The 17,582-nt window shown below is 38.5% G+C and overlaps 1 protein-coding gene across 1 annotated transcript in view; it reads right to left on the reverse strand.

Annotated features, from left to right (window-relative positions):
- Nucleotides 1–516: 516 nt before the first annotated feature.
- The window catches only part of FAM149B1 (family with sequence similarity 149 member B1), a 58,879-nt gene continuing 41,813 nt past the window's right edge, over nt 517–17,582 (reverse strand). Inside the window, exons 8-14 of the mRNA XM_065894487.1 lie at nt 10,040–10,164; nt 8,103–8,209; nt 5,517–5,741; nt 3,921–4,044; nt 3,551–3,676; nt 1,692–1,770; nt 517–590 (exon numbers count right to left, since the gene is read on the reverse strand). Of these exons, the coding sequence (XP_065750559.1) occupies nt 517–590; nt 1,692–1,770; nt 3,551–3,676; nt 3,921–4,044; nt 5,517–5,741; nt 8,103–8,209; nt 10,040–10,164 (860 nt within the window). The remainder of the gene's footprint in view (nt 591–1,691; nt 1,771–3,550; nt 3,677–3,920; nt 4,045–5,516; nt 5,742–8,102; nt 8,210–10,039; nt 10,165–17,582) is intronic.

The following is a 17,582-nucleotide window of genomic DNA, read 5'->3' on the forward strand; positions in this document are numbered from 1 at the left end:
AACTTTAGGAACGACTCACCTGTTTGATGAGTAGCTCAGATTTTTGACAGCATTGTCTCCTAAAAATGATGTAAAAGTGAGTACACCTGTCCAAAAATTAACACAAGCAGAAGTATTGCGAAGCCAGTGATAATGTTATCAAACAATTTCCTACTTTTTGTGTATGTATAGTCTGATAGAATCCTGTAATAATTGAACTGATCATTGTTAACAGACATATTATGAACAGTGATTTGGAGGATATTACTCTTTTGTTACATCTTTGGGTACAAATTTTACTGTCCAGTGAAATGGTTAACTTATGCTGAAAGAAGACAGTAACTGGAGATAGAAGCAGTACCCATGTAATCTTTGGCTGATACTGTTCTCAGTCTGTTGTACCAAAATAACTCTTCATGAGGATAGTTTCAAGTTGTCTCCTGTTTACAAGCTCTGCATCACGAGATGACTGAACACTGATTTGCGAAATCTTCCCACATGTTCCCTGCAGCATGAGGCAGGTTCTTCTCACTTGCCCTATGGTCCCTGCCTGGTTCTAGTGATAGGTCCACCTCTGTTTTGAGATTTTGTAGATCCATGTAACTGAGGACCTGTCAGACAAAGATGACATCATAGAGTAACATTAGTAGACATTCTAGATTTGATTGTCTCAAGTTCATGTACGGGCTTTTTTGCTCCAGTTATCAGTTAGACTTTAAATTTGGAGCCTGTGACTAAATAGTAATGTATATATTTACCAAGGCAATAAAAACCATGTTTGCGTATTTTATAATGTAAAAGTAAAGAAACAAAATCTATATTTAGATATGAAAGCAGTAACCTAATTTTAGAAAATAGCCACTAATTTAAAAGGACTTACCTAAATATTATACTAGTTATACTTGACCGGCAGCATGGCCAAATGTAATAACTAGCTCAGAGGCAGCAGTGCTTCTCTGAGAACTGATCCAAGAACCGAATCCACTGAAAGCATTCAAAGACTACCAAATGATGCTACTAGGAACTGAACTAAAAGAATTCGCTTGGATTACAGAGAAGGTTTGAGGCAGATTACTTTTTAATGTACTTGCTGATTAATCTGATTATTAACAGGAAACATTTCAACTGCCCAATAGTTCTAAATTTCACCTATAACATAAGGAGAAAATGACCCTGATGGTGAGACCATTATAGGAAGAATTAAGACATCCTTAAATTTTCTCTCATCACTCACATGAAAATAGAAACTATAGAATATAACTTAGAAGACAAAAAAGTTAATGGGATAGAATCAGACTCCTTGTGTCTTGACATTGTGAATTTCTTTTCTTACCTTGGCCTAGCAGCTTAACTGACCAGGGCAGTTTAATCCATAGCAATATGGGGTTTGCCAAGTAATAAAATCCATGCAGTGTTTGAATGTTACGAAAATGACTTATTTGGCTTAAATTTTTTAGATTAAAAAAAAAAAGTAGTTTGCTGGAATGGCAAGAGGTTAATTTTTATATGAGAAAACAAATCTGGAACTTTCTGGCTTTGAGCAGTGGAGTTCTGTCATTTTTTTATTATATCCCATATTCCAAAATGAATTTGAGGTAATTTACAAAGATGTAGGAAAACAAAATGTAATAAAATCTGGAGGAAGGAAAAATAAACATGGAAAACAGCAGGGTCTTAACCACATAGTAGTAAAATAAAAACCATGGCCCGACCTGTTCCTGCAGATCCCCTGCCAGGTCGGGCCTGATGAGGATGCTCAGTAGCACATGAACGACGATACTGTGTGTCCGGCTGAAAAAGAGAGAAGATGAGACACTTCTTACGATGTGACTTCTCCCAGAGGATAATGTGTTACTTGGTTTAGGAGGGAAAACCTTGAAGTTGGACAGCAATGTAATCGACATCATCTGACATTCTGAGGGACAAGTTGGCTCGTTCCAAGTAAGAAAAATCCCAAGCCAGAAGCCCACAGAGCCATTGTTAACTTGTAAAAATTTCAAGTTCTACAACTTTATTAATATGTCTTTAAGAAAATCTTAGCATTTATAAATAATCCGTATGGTTTAATATTTCTAAATACTTACAATTGGCTGTCAAGGGAATTTTTATCTGATTTCCATTGCCTGCTGACTGTTTAAAACAACAGAACCAGAACCTTTTCAGCAACATTGAAACACTCATGACTACTTCCGTGCTTGAAATGTGACTCTCAATATGGAACTCAAACATTTCAAAATTATCTCAAGGGATTTAAAGATTTTAAGATACAACTAAAATACCTAAATGGAGATATTAAAAAAAGCTATCAATACCATCCCACTGGTACTTCTAGAATAAAAACGTCCCTCTCAGTTTCCTGTCAGCACTGGTATTAAGAGATTTGAGATTTTTTTTCTTTCTTTCCTGATGAAGCCCCATGTTTTCTATCAGGAATCAGCAAACTTTTTTGTGTGTAGAGGGCAAGATAGTAAACGTTTTATGTTTTGTGGTACATACTGTCAGTGGAACTCCTCAGTTCTGCTGTTACAGTAGGAAAGCAGCCACAGACAGTGAATGAGCGTGGTGGCTCTGCTCTAAGAAAACTTTATTTACAAAAACAGGCAGTAAGCTGAACAGCCCATGAACTAGGACAGAGGAAAGAAAAGATTCTTCCCTAGGACCTGCAGAGGGAACATGGCTCTGCTTACACCTTGATTTCGGACTTAATAGGCTCTGGAATTGAGAGAATAAATTTCTATTGTTTTAAGCCACCCAGTTTGTGGTAATTTGTTATAGCAGCCCTAGGAAACTAGTACAATGTCCCATTCATTTACTACTCTCACCACTCTTCTAATGGAGGAAGGATCGTACAGTGCTTTAGGCTGATACAGTTTAAGGGTTATGAGTTGAGATAAGTGTGTTGCAAATACCACTGTCTTGAAGACTGGTATAGGATGTAGGTTCCTGGTGCCTGGTTCCTGGGCCATAAGTGTGGCCCCAGTCACTTCCTAGGCTCTCCAAGCCCTCTTGCACAAAGCAAATGAGGTGGGGCTGAGCTCCTGGCTTACAATTTTGGGCAAGGTCAGTGCATGATCTCCAGTCTCCCAATCAGGTTTTTTTCTATTGTTTAAAAGTAAAAGGGCTAGTAAATGTACATTAAGTGGTAAGGCATTGTCAGCATTTCAAACATCAATTAACTAAGAACCCCTAAAAGTCTTAACTCGCACATCCACCAGTCCACATACATAATCTGATACCGTTTTTTGTGTAATTCCCTAAGAGCAGTGTTAGAGAATGAAGTTAATGCTAATCTGATACACACTGGGGTTTAACATTTTGCTTATTCTCAGAAATAGCTAAACTTTAAATTGCTTAGAATTTGCAATTTATGTATAAGTTAAAAGAATGAGTGACAGAGACCAGTTAGAGTTTCAACAAAATATACTTAAAACTTAAAAACATTATTTTTATTAGAACCTCATCTTTTATTCTTAGAGTTGATTAAGCCACCATATAAAGCCTTAAGTCTGCCAAACTATTTTTTTTCCCTTTCCTCAACTATCAAGACCATAGAGGAAGTATGTCACTCTACCAAAAATGACTGAGTTGTGTTGGGCCTGGAGAAAAAGTCTGGTAAAAGGAGCCTCTCGTGGGGCTGCTGATGGTTAGGCTCATCCACCGCTGCACTTCGAGCTCGACTGGAATCGCTATGGGTTTTCTGCAGAAGAGATAAAAATTACAGAAACAGTTAATTTGTAGTGGAGCTGTGCATGTCCTTTATCAACCCTAACAGGTATGGTCACTGCAGGCCAAGCAGCTCCAATGCCATCGTCATGAATCAGAATTCAGTGTGTACTTTTGACAAAATATAGTGTTAAGTCAAGACCAGAGCACAGACCCTGCAGAATTACTGACCCTGAGGTTTTACAAGCACATGGAAAGGCAATAGGAAAGAGACATACCGTTTGCCTTTGTGGCCCCACAGTACTCAAGTGTTCCACTTCAGCTGTGCCAATAGGTGGCAGCAGATTATTTCGACTCAGGGGCAGTGGTGAGGGAGAGGAGAGTGAGTCGGCCGCCACTGGGCTGCAGATCCCATCAGCAAAAACCAAGACATGAAAGCATAAAGTTATAACAATATAAGCAAACTGATTAGAATCAAATAAATTGAGCAGATGAGTTTAATTTCATGCACAGAAAGCTTTAAGCTGCCTACATTTTTAAGTGAAGAGATCTCAGTGAAAGGATTTTGGAGAATTAAAGTTTTGGGTTTCCTTCATAGTATTTTCTTATTGTTGAAACTTCATCCTGAGCACACAGCAGAAGTTGACCCTTTCTCCCACAGAGAACTGGAATAAAACAATTTTCCCTATATTGTGTTGTATTTCTCTGACAGTTATGGATTTGTAATTTCACATCTGATGGAACTCACAGTTCTGGGCTTTCTGGTTGTCCTTCTCACTAAAAACTATAATTTCCAGGTAAAGTTCCTAAACTTATTTCCTTCCATGGGATTTGGAGCAGTTTGCAGTATTACTCATGCCCAAGATAGTAATTAAAAGCTGAATGGTACTTTTCATGTCCCAGAAAAAAACAAAGCAGCTTACTTTGAAAAAAGCACTGTTAGAGGGATGAGAGATTAATTATACATCAAGACCACTCATACTCAAATTAATGTATACCTATATCAGTATAGATATAGGTACATCAACAAAAGAGCAGCTGAGAACCCTGGTGTCCTAACAAAGATTTTTGGTGGTTTTGGACACCTCTTTTAGTAGGTCTATTGGGATAAATTGTAACAAGAAATTGAAAAGTCAAAATCAAGAAGTGTTGGGAGAGAAGTATAGTGACGTCCTGGATTTAGAGGCTGAATTCAAAACACAGTTATGGTGTTGTCATCTCACACCCTTGTTCTTAGTCTTAGAAATTAACTATCCTAAGATGTTTTGTAAGTCAACAACTAATGAAAGAATTTTATTTTAAAGACTTGGCTTGGTATTTTTTGCACAGTGAGGCGCAGAGTGTCTAGTGAATGAAAGGTGGGAAAAGGGAAGAGAACATGTTTAGTGTTACTTCCTAACACGTGCCAAGGGACATATTTCCTGGTGTATAAGCATCTACTTATCTGAGGTTTTAAAGTTTTCATTGTCAATGGAATAGGTAGATCCTAATGGTACAGAAAAATATTAAAGGAGAATTAACTATTATTTGGGGGAGAATTTCACTGAGGATGTTCCCACTAAGGAAAATGTTTTAATAAAATACACATGTCTTTTATTCCTTTGGTGAGTTCTGAAGTATTCTAGCCAACATTTTATTTGTAGAAATACAAATCTTTAGCTAAATCAATAGGAAGATCCAGTATATCTGTATTTCATTCAAATTTAACTCCATTTTTTCTGTATTAGATTTACACCAGTGTGCAGTTCATCATAAGAATATGTAATGATTACTGTTTAGGCATATATTTCAATCTTAGATTTAAATTCATTCTCTATGTAAAATTCTTCATTAGTTTTACCATAGATTCCAGATATTCTGCTTTTGAAACCTACACTCGGGATCCTCTGAGTATTTCTTCCATAGGTCTTGGTGTTCCAGCGCGTGAATGGCTTGTGCTGATGGGATGAAGGGTACGTGGTGGGGGATTGCGTCTCCTGGCGGACTGCACTGTATATGACAGAAATGATGTACTAAGCTCCAGGGCTCGATTTGGCCAATTTCGAGTTGAAAAGATGGTACTGGACCCAGGCCTCATATGTAGCTTGTCATCAAGATCTCTAGTGTCCAAATATCAGAAACCCACAGTGAGATCAAGATTGCTCTGTACAGGGAGACAGAACTCAAAGGGTAAAAAGCCTTAGACTATAAAATACATTCAAGGGAGAAAAAAGTGAAAAGAGAAAACAATAAATAACCTAGTTTTAGAAGTTACATAATCTAGCTCAGGCATGAGAATGTGTACCTAAAAGAAGGACATCATTTCAATCTTACACATAATTTACTAGAATGGAGACTTGGGAAAGCAAGTCCATTTTTCACCTGCCATCACAGTCACTTCTTCAGTTACTGGTAAAGACTAACCTGTAGGGTACCGACTCCAAAGTGCTTCCCAAAAGTTTACCTCAGGGACTGTGCTTCCTACCATGTTTGAAGCATTCTTTTGTGCTGAAGGAATGTCACCAGAAAGACTTAGTTGAAAGGCCAATATTGCTGCTTAGTAGTGGTGTGGCACTAGTGTGGCTCCCACTGCAGAGATTAAAATGCTGAGCTAGTTGGAGCCTACAGGGATGGGGGGTTCCTTGGAAAGCTGGGAACAGGCAAAGGGTCCAGAGCTTTGTACAGCCCAGGGCAGTAGATCCCCATTTGCATAAGCAACTGTGAAATATAACACTTTCCTGTAAGTACTCTGATAAAATACCATGCTCAACAGTTCAGTAGCTTAAACTCTGCCTTGTAGATTCAGCGGCTTTGTTTTTTTGTTTTAAGCAGATGAGAGAATGTTTGATTCTATTGTAAGGCACCTAAGAGATAGTATTTACACTGTGATGTGGAGGGGAAGTGAAAGAATAAAGCTCTGCCAGGTGCTCTTGGCTTTCAGCAAGTTCCTCAATCTTTCAGGCCACTTTGGTGTCCTCTAGTGCAAAATATGCCTCAGGGTTTGGAGAACTTTGAAGGAAAAATGCCCATCACAGAATAGGGCTAAACCTTGAGCATTACTCATATGAGATCTTTCTGATCTTCCTAACCATTCACTTAAGCCTTTTCTTTACACAGCCTACTGCTTTCTAATTACAGGGGGTTAGGCCTTAGCTGCTCTTTGTTCATCTTTATTCTTCCTCTGGACTACTCATTCATAACTGGATTTATCACCTCCACACTTCTAGATCAGCCTTCAAATCTGACCTTCTATATGGCCCATCATTGTAAACTCAACACACCCCAAGCTCATTTTCCCCCTGCCAAATAAGCTTCCCTTGAGCTTGAAATCTGAGTTGACTTTGATTCCTCTATTTTTATAGAATTTGATTTCTTTTGCAATATCTCCTAAAATATTTCATTCCTTTTTTTAGTCTTGCTACAACTTGAGAATAGACCCATAGCAGCCTGAACTCCTGCATTAGACTCCTTACTTTCATTTCCTCCTGCATCAATCCAATCTGTGTCCTACTGCTGTGAAATCTATCTTTCAGATTCCTGTTTTAAATATATGTGCTCCCCAGCTGGACTCACACATTGCTCACGTGGGAATGTAAAATGGTACAATTCCTTTGGAAAATTGTATGGCAGTTTATTATAAAGTTAAGCATACACTTAACCTATTCTGTACTGAAAAATGAGACCATAGGTCCACAAAAAAGACGTGTAAGAATATTTATAGTACCTTTTATACATAACAGCCCCAACCTGGAAAATAGCCCAAGTGTTCATTAACGGAAGAATGGATAAACAAATTGTGGTGTACTATTACAATAGAATACTACTTGGCAATAAAAGAGAATCACATGCAACAACATGGATGGATCTCAAAAACATGACATTCAAAACCCTCCATAGTCTGGTCCCAGTGTTCTTTAATTTCATAGTGTCTTCTTTCCCACTAATCACACCACGGTCTATTTTAGTTGTAGAAGATTGTCAGTGGTCTTTGATCAGAACATTAAAGTTCTAACCTATTGCTTCCTATCCTACTACAGCAAAAATGGTCGGCTTTCTCTTCTAAATATTTGTATTTTCCTGTTTCCAAACCTTTTTCCACACCATTCCTCCTACCTGCTGCTCTTCTCTGCTTATCCAATCTTCTATCTTTCAAGGATACGTTCAAAACCTACACTTACCCACCAAAATGCTTCCCTTCTTTGGGACTACCATAGTGCTCACACTGAGTACACAAACTTCGCCCTCAGTCACAGGAATGCCCTGTATGGTTAGGTCTCTTTTTACCTTTGTGCCTTCTCAACAGTTATTTTATCAGTTCCTTGAAGGTGGAGACCATTTTCCTTATATGTTTTTACTCCCCAGATGTCTCTGATTACTTGGTATGTACTCAATACATGCATGTTGATTGACTGACTTTGCTTTCCTTTTTTTTCTCAGTGATCTACTTAAACTCTATAGTCTTAAAGTTTTATACTTCTTACAGGAGCTTGTCCATTAGGGAGAGATTTCTTGGCTGTAGAGGCATCCCATGAACCAAGAGACCATTCACATTTGGCTGATGACCACTTGCTGCTTGACAGAGACTCATCTACATATCAAAAGAAGGTGTTACTCATTGGTTGGTGAAGATATCAGCTTGGTTTCCCAACTTTGCCAGAAGTTAGTATTTCCAAATTAGGTCATTTATACATTTTTCTCCTATGCCTTAACTTTTGTAAATCTTGGCCAGTACCCCAGCTGGAGCCCCAAGTCCACTGTCAAGATGACAGGATCAGAGTGCTTTCCTCTCCATTTCTAAATGGGGAAGCCTGGTCAACTTAGATGAAAGCAATTAATAGTCACTCTCATAGGGGAGAGAGGACCTTTATTATTATTATTTACATTATACTAGAAAACAAAATATGGAACAAAAATGGGGAGAATAAGGGTAAACTCTATCTCTTTTACTATCACATAATCCTATGCTCTGCACCAACTAATGCTTTCTCCTTCACTACACCTGGAGCAGTCAGCTCTCAATAATAACGTAAATTCTGAAGACTTTATTAGAAGGAGTTAATTGTATTTTAATGTTAGCAGGATTTAATCTTAACTGCCACCGCCACCTTAGTGTCCTGTTTATTTTCTCTCTCAGGTAGTCAGTTAAGTGCCCTTTCTGGCCAGCTCCTTCTCTGCCACAGTATGCATTTTCCTCCTACTTTGTCTTAAGAATGTTTGGATTATTGCTTCTCCTTCCTTTGGTCATTAACAACCAGAACTGTGTACGTTAACTTTTCAGGGCTTAGGCTACCTAGGTCATAACTAGGCCAGTTCAACATGTAGAAGTATTTTATTACCATCATAGGAATATTAGATTATTACCTGGGTCATCCTCCAATGTGATAAGGTATGGGCCTTACTGAGTTTATTTTTATTTAGTTTTTTTTATTGAAGTAGAGTTGATGTACATATTATATAAGTTACAGGTGTGTACAGTATGGTGATTCACAAGCTGAGTTTACTTTTAAATAACCTTTTTAAAATATAGCTGCACAATATCTGGGCAGTACACCAACAAAGCAAATACTAGATGTGGTACTAAACACAGGCTCGATGAGCATGGGCCAAGGATGAGAATCCTTTTTTTTTTATCCCTCCCCTGCTCCCACACCTTTTTTGCTACAAGTAACGCTGGGGAGCTATCATTGTAAGAACTGGGATTACATAAATCATTACACATGGATGAGACCAGGCTTATCAACCTTCTGCAAGAAATGGCCATTTTTATATGCTTGTCTGCAGACTTATTTGAAACCATTTTCTCCTCCCTTTGATTTGCCTTTTACATCTGGTTATGATTAGTAAACATCCAAAAAGCAAAAATGTCAACAGATTCAAATATTAAAAATAAAACAAAAACCAGGTAGTCTGAGATAAGAGAAAAAAGAGGGAAGAAGTCAAAAAGAAATTCAAAGGACAGAATGTTAAGGCCATAGAAGATCTGATATTGGTCCCTCTTTTCATCATATTTTTCATTTTTTCCAAAGCAGACTTAAGTTGACCATATAGTTGAGTCTAGATTGCACAGCTTATAGATGCCTTTTCAAAAGAGCTGATTGAGAATTACTTATCAACTCTAATTTTCTATTAATTTTTTAACAGGTTAAATTTTTAAAAATTGTGGTAGAATATACATAGCGTAATATTACTGTGTTAATCATTTTCACATGTACAATTCATTGACATGAGTGCATTCGCTGCTATTAATTTTTTAAACTGAAATTAAACTTATCTTTGCAAAGAGTCACTGGATTACTGTGATAAACACATAACTTTACTGAAAAAGAGTCATAGTGATACAATTAAGGCAAATAACTGAGCAAACTTAGTCTACAAGAACAGTCCTAGGTTCTCCAATACATTCCCCTGTGCGACTTACCGGATTTGAGGTGATGGACAGCACCTTAGACTGTGGCACTCGAGGTAAGACCAAAGGTTGTGGTGCATTCAGCACACAGGGGCTTTCTGAAGCTGGTCTGGTGATTGCAACATTACTGTCATCATCTGAGCAAAGGAATAGAATCTATTATCCATGAATATCTTCAGACCCACAACAACAGTACTGTGAAAAAAAATCTCTCATGAGAATTCATAATCTCAAGCTAGGCTTCACAGCTTTGCAGCCCAGTTTCATACCACCTGCACAGTTCAAAAAAACACTTTAAACCATGAATTTATTTTAAAGTGTTTCCCAGGCTGGTGATTCCTGTTTGTACCTGGCAGAAGGAAAAGCAAAGATTAGTAGAGCAAAGCTGTCTAATAGAACATTTGGAGATTGAAGGAAATGTTCTACATATGCACTGTCCAGTATAGTGGCCTCTAGCCACATGTGGCTACAGAGCATTTAAAATCTGGCTAGTGTGGGATCTAATCAAACTTACAAGCTTTTGCACAGCAAAGGAAACCATAAACAAAACGAAAAGACAACCTACAGAATGGGAGAAAATATTTGCAAATGATGCAACCAACAAGGGCTTAGTTTCCAAAATATACAAACAGCTCATACAACTCAACAGCAAAACCCTATCCAAAAATGGACAGAAGACCTAAACAGACATTTACCGAAGAAGACATACAGATGGCCAACAGGCATGTGAAAAGATGCTCAACACTGCTAATTATTAGAGAAATGCAAATCAAAACTACAATGAGGTACCACCTCACACCAGTCAGAATGGCCATCATTAAAAAGTCTACAGGGGACTTTGCTGGTAGTGCAGTGGGTAAGAATCTGCCTGCCAATGCAGGGGACATGGGTTTGAGCGCTGTTCTGGGAAGATCCCACATGTGGAGCAACTAAGCCCATGCACCACAACTACTGAGCCTGTGCTCTAGAGCCCATGCACCACAACTACTGAGCCCACATGCCACAACTACTGAAGCCCACGCACCTAGAGCCTGTGCTCTGCAACAAGAGAAGCCACTGCAATGAGAAGCCCGCGCACCACAATGAAGAGCAGCCCCCGCTTGCCGCAAGTAGAGAAAGCCCGCGTGCAGCAACAAAGACCCAATGCAGCCAAAAATAAATTTATTTTTTTAAAAAAGACTACAAATAACAAATGCTGGAGAGGATGTGGAGAAAAGAGAACCCTCCTACACTGTTGGTGGGAATGTAAGTTGGTGTGGCCACTGGAAAACAGTATCAAGGTTCCTCAGAAAACTAAAAACAGAATTACCATATGATCCAGCAGTCCCACTCCTGGGCATATATCTGGACAAAACTATAATTGAAAAAGATGCCCCTGTGTTCATAGCAGCACTATTCACAATGGCCAAGACACGGAAACAACCGAAATGTCCATTAACAGATGAATGGATAAAACATGGTATATATACAACGGAATACTACTCCTCTGTAAAAAAGAACGAAATAATGCCATTTGCAGCAACACGGGTGCAACTAGAGATTATCATACTAAGTGAAGTAAGTCAGAAAGAGAAAGACAAATACCATATGATATCACTTATTCGTGGAATCTAAAAATGTGACACAAATGAACCTATCTGTGAAACAGAATCATGGACATAGAGAACAAACTGGTGGTCACCAGTGGGGAGGGGGCTGGGGGAGGGATGGAGTGAGAGGTTGGGGTGAGCAGATGTAAGCTTTTATATATAGAATGGATAAACAACAAGGTCCTACTGTATAGCACAGAGAACTATATTCAATATCCTATGATAAATCACAATGGAAAAGAATATTTTAAAAAAGAATGTACATATGTATATAACTGAATCACTGCTGTACAGCAGAAATTAACACAACATTGTAAATCAACTATACTTAAGTAAAAAAAATAAAATTTGGCTGGTGTGATTGAGAACAATTTAAATTTTACCTAATTGTAATTAATTAAAATTTAAATAGCCACACACAACTAGTGAAACCTCATGCCCATTACCACTGCCAGTTTTTGTAAATAAAGCTGTAAGAGTAGTTTGCTTATTCTTGTTACTGTATAGTACTCCATCATATGAATATATCACGTTCTGCTGTTGAGGGATGTTTGGGTAGTTTCCAGTTTATGTTTTCCAGTATATAATGCTGTCACGGATATTCTTATATATGTTCTTGGGGAAGATGTATACTGAGTATATAGTAGTATACGCAGCCACATCCACTCATATACATATTGTTTATGGCTGCTTTCAAGGGCAGAGTTGAGTAGTTGCAACAGAGACTGGATGGCTGGCAAAGACTAAAACATTTACCATCTGGCTCTTTATACACAAAGTTTGCTGATCCCTATTTTAGGTCAATCAACCCACTAAACCAGTCAGAGACCCTCCAGGTCCATTATAAGATCATTGTCTTTTTTTCAAACTTTAAGTTTCAAAATCACAATAGTTATACAATGAAATAGCCTAAATTTATGGATGCATGGAAAAATAAACTAAAAGGATATTAATTCATAGCCTAACATTGGTAAAATTGTGAAGGATAAAATGAAAGTTTTCTCTGAAAACTTTCAGTGGTTGATACTGAAAACTGAAGTAATTCCTTTATTACCAGGATTTATTATTATTGGGGTTTGGATATGTCTCTGGACTTTATCTGTCCTGTATCTCCCAAAACTTAACCTCACATAATATAAAGCAGTTTGTTTTGAAAGGGTCTTAGACCTACTCTTCTCCAATACCAGCTTTAAAAGGGAACTTAAACATGCATACAACAGAGTGGCTTTTAAAAAAAAAACTCACATGGACAGTATCAACTGTGGCAAACATGTGGAGCAACTGGAATGCTCATACAATACTGGAGAAAGTGTAAATAGATGCATCCACTTTGGAAAAAAATTTGGCAGTATCCACTGAAGTGCGAATAGCATATCCTAAGACCTAGCAGTGCCACTGTTATGTACCCACTACATATGTTCACCAAAAGACATATACAAGAATGTTTATAACAGCACTATATGCCAGCAGACATAAACTGGAAACTGCCTAAATGTCCATCAACAGTAGAATGTGATATATTCATACAATAAAATACTATATAACAATGAAAATGAACTATTGTTACACTCAAAACAGTTGAATCTAACAAACAGTGTTGAGTTTTAAGAAACCAAATGCAGAAGGGCACATACTATATGAATCCATTCTTAAAAGTTTTAAAACAGGCAAAACTAATCTGTGGTGCTGTAACTCAGGATAGGTTTACTTTTCGGGGGTAGGAGTTTAGTAACATGAAAGGGGCTTCTAAAGTGTTGGTAATGTTCTGTTCTTGATATAAGCGTTGGTCATACAAGTCGACTCAGTTTTTAAAAATTAATCAAGGGCTTCCCTGGTGGCACAGTGGTTGAGAGTCCGCCTGCCGATGCAGGGGACATGGGTTCGTGCCCCGGTCTGGGAAGATCCCACATGCCGCGGAGCGGCTAGGCCCATGAGCCATGGCCACTGAGCCTGCGCGTCCGGAGCCTGTGCTCCGCAATGGGAGAGGCCACAACAGTGAGAGGCCCGTGTACCGCAAAAAAAAAAAAAAAAAAATTAATCAAGCTTGATGTAAATTTATTTTGCAATTTTCTATATAGATATGCTTTATATTTTTTAATATATTTTTAAAATTTATTTTGGCTGCACCAGGTCTTAGTTGTGGCACATGGGATCTTAGTTGCAACATGCGGACTTCTTGGTTGTGGCATGTGGACTCTTAGTTGCGGCATGTATGCGGGTTCTAGTTCCCTGACCAGGTATCGAACCTGGGCCCCCTGCATTGGGAGCATGGAATCTTACCCTCTGGACCACTAGGGAAGTCTCTCCCTTATATACACTTTAATAGAAGTGTTTTTTTTTAATGTATTTCCTGGACTTGTGCTTCCAGCCAAGATGGAGCAACAGGGACTGGCTTTACCCTCCTGCTTAAAACAACCAATAAATCCGTGAAACAATGGCTTTTAAGACACTGGGTATCAGGTAATGAAAGACAGTGAACCATGAGATAGTAAACAAATGATGCTAGCTCTGCAACTGCCTTGAAAGAGTTTCCAAGACGTGACACAAAGAGGGAGAACAAAGGCAGATCCTGGTGGACTCCCTGATTTGAAAGTCCAGAGAGACCAAGACTGCTAGGGTTCATAGGACAGAGTATCAGAGAAGAAAAATGCACAGAAAGGGAACCCAGGATATCTGTAGAGTGTGGGGTGTCCTTTGAGTACTCAAAGGAGTATTGATCACTGCATGTATGAGAAAAAACCACCTGAGGCTAGGAAAGAGAACCAACTGAAAGAATTAGAGGGAATAGTGCCTGCTGCTCATATGGGACCAGGAACAGTGCCTGGTTCTTCCAGCCATACTAGAAAAACTCATAATTAATGGGGCATTGGGCAGAGTACTTAGGACAATCTTGCCTCAGTATCTGGGGGATAATTAGTTGGACTGAATGACCTGTCTATAACAAATCATAAAAGCAAGACCAGAACAGATCAATTTTTTTCCAAGTAACTTAAGTGCATGCCAGGAAAAACCGAAGAAGATATATACAAAAAAAAAAAAAAAAACAAAAAAACTCCCAATAAGATAAAATTCACCATGTCTGGCACCCAAAGAATACCATGCAGGAAAATACAACTCACAATGAGAAGAATATCAATCATTGAAACCAACCCAGAATTCACACACATGTTTGAGTTATCCCACTTTTTCAAAAAGAGACATGGAAGATATAAAATTCACCTAAATCATACTTCACAGAAAACAATGAGTAGAAAAATACACTGGATGAGCTTAACAGCAGATTCACCATTGTAAAAGAAAATATTAATGAATTTGAAGGCACAATAGGAAACATCCAAATTGAAATACACAGAGAAGAAAATTCTTTAATTAAAGCATTACATTTGAGGGATCAGTAAGCAAATGGACTAATATATATGAGTAACTGGTGTCCTAAGGGATGGTGGGCGCCAGAAGAAATATCTGAAGAAATAATGGCTGAAAACTTTCCAAACAATGAAGACAATCAACCCACAGATCCAAGAAGCTCAACAAACTCCATGCAGAAGTAACATGAAGAAAATTACATCAAGGCACATCATAATCAACTTGCTCAAAACCAGTGAAAATGAGAAAAATCTTAAAAGCAGCCAAAGAAAAAATACATGAACGCAGGAACAAAAAAAGGATGACATCAGATTTCTTGTGCAAGTGAGAAGACGGTGGACAACATCTTGAAAGTATGAAGAAGGAAATCCAAAAGAGGGGATATATGTATATGTATAGCTGATTCACTTTGCTGTATGTACAGTAGAAACTAACACAATATTGTAAAGCAACTATACTCCAATAAAATAAAATAGGTAACCAACAAGGACCTACTGTATAGCACAGGGAACTCTGCTCAATACTCTAATAACCTAAATGGGAAAAGAATTTGAAAAAAAGGAAATACATGTATATGTATAACTGAATCACTATGCTGTACACCTGAAACTAACACAACATTGTTAACCAACTATACTCCAATATAAGATAAAAAATTTTTAAATAAATAAACGAGATACACTGAATGTTTAAAAAAAAAGGTACCAAGAGAAAAAGTGTCCACCTAAAATTCAATACACCACACAACTATCTTGCAGAAATGAAAGAAAAATAAGGAAATTTTCATATATCAAAAGAAAGCATTTCTCACCAACAGACTCACATACAAAAAGTTTTAGAGGACATCTCTCAGGTTGCAAGAATTTAAAAAAAAATTTTTAATGAGATAAAATTTGCATAACATGAGTCACCATTTTTAACCATTTTACAGTATACAATTAAGTAGTTTTTAGTATATTCATGATTTTCTGCAACCACCACCACTATCTAATTTCAGAAAATTTCTATCACTCCAAAAAGAAACCCCATACCTCCCAATGCACCTCTTCCTCCATCCCCTGGCAATCATTAAACTACTTTCTCTATGGACCTGGCCTGTTCTGGAAATTTCACCTTAATGGAATCATACAATACGTGGCCCTTTATGTATGTCTTCTTTTGTTTAACGTAATATTTTCAAGGTTCACCCATGTTTTAAGATGCTTCATTACTTAATTCCTTTCTTTAAAAAAATAATTTATTTATTTTTGGCTGCGTTGGGTCTTCGTTGCTGTGCGCGGCCTTTCTCTAGTTGTGGTGAGCAGGGGCTACTCTTCGTTGTGGTGCGCAGGCTTCTCATTGTGGTGGCTTCTTGTTGCAGAGCACGGGCTCTAGGCACATGGGCTTCAGTAGTTGTGGCATGTGGGCTTCAGTAGCTGTGGCTCAAGGGCTCTAGAGTGCAGGCTCAGTAGTTGTGGCGCAGGGGCTTAGTTGCTCCGTGGCATGTGGGCTCTTCCCAGACCAGGGATGGAACCCATGTCCCCTGCATTGGCAGGCAGATTCTTAACCACTATGCCACCAGGGAAGTCCCTTAATTCCTTTTAATGTATGAATAATACTCCATTGCGTGATGTATTAGTTACTCAAGCTGCCATAAAATATGACAGACTGGATGGCTTAAACAACAGAAATCTATTTTCTCACAGTTCTGGAGGCTAGAAGTCCATGATCAAGGTGCTGTCAGGGTTGGTTTATAGTGTGATCTCTCTTCCTGGCTCCTATGCAGCTGCCTTTTCCCTCTGTCCTTGCCTGACTTCTTCTCTTTACACACACAGAAATAGAGTGCTGTGATGTCTCTTCCTCTTCTTACAAGGATACCAACCCTATAGGATTAGGGTCCCACCCTTCTGACTCATTTAACCTTAATTACCTCCCTAAAGGCCCTGTTTCCAAACCTAGTCACATTGGGGGTTAGGGCTTCCACATATGGATGTTGAGGGGGACACAATTCAGTCCATAACACATGGATATACCAAATTTTGTTTTGAATACCAAATTTTGTTTATCCGTTCATCAGTTGATGGATGTTTAGGTTGGTTCCACTTTTTTAAAAAAATAAATTTATTTACTTATTTATTTTTGGCTGCATTGGGTCTTCATTGCTGTGAGTGGGCTTTCTCTAGTTGTGGTGAGCAGGGCTACTCTTCGTTGCAGTGCACAGGCTTCTCATTGCGGTGGCTTCTCTTGTCGTGGAGCACAGGCTCTAGGTACATGGGCTTCAGTAGTTGTGGCATGCGGGCTCAGTAGTTGTGGCTTGCAGGCTCTAAGGCTCAGGCTCAGTAGTTATGCTGCCTGGGCTTAGTTGCTCTGCGGCACGTGGGATCTTCCCAGACCAGGGCTCAAACGCGCGTCCCCTGCATTGGCAGGCGGATTCTTAACCACTGCGCCACCAGGGAAGTCCTGGTTCCACTTTTTGACTATTATGACTAATGCTGCTATGAACATTCATGCCAGGGTTTTGTGTGGATATATTTCATTTCTCTTGATTATATAACTTTGAGTGGAATTGCTAGGTCATATGGTAATTTTATGTTTAACTTTTTGAGGAACTGCCAAACTGT

The sequence above is a fragment of the Phocoena phocoena genome, chromosome 16 (assembly GCF_963924675.1).
Source record: "Phocoena phocoena chromosome 16, mPhoPho1.1, whole genome shotgun sequence".
NCBI classification, from domain to species: domain Eukaryota; kingdom Metazoa; phylum Chordata; class Mammalia; order Artiodactyla; family Phocoenidae; genus Phocoena; species Phocoena phocoena.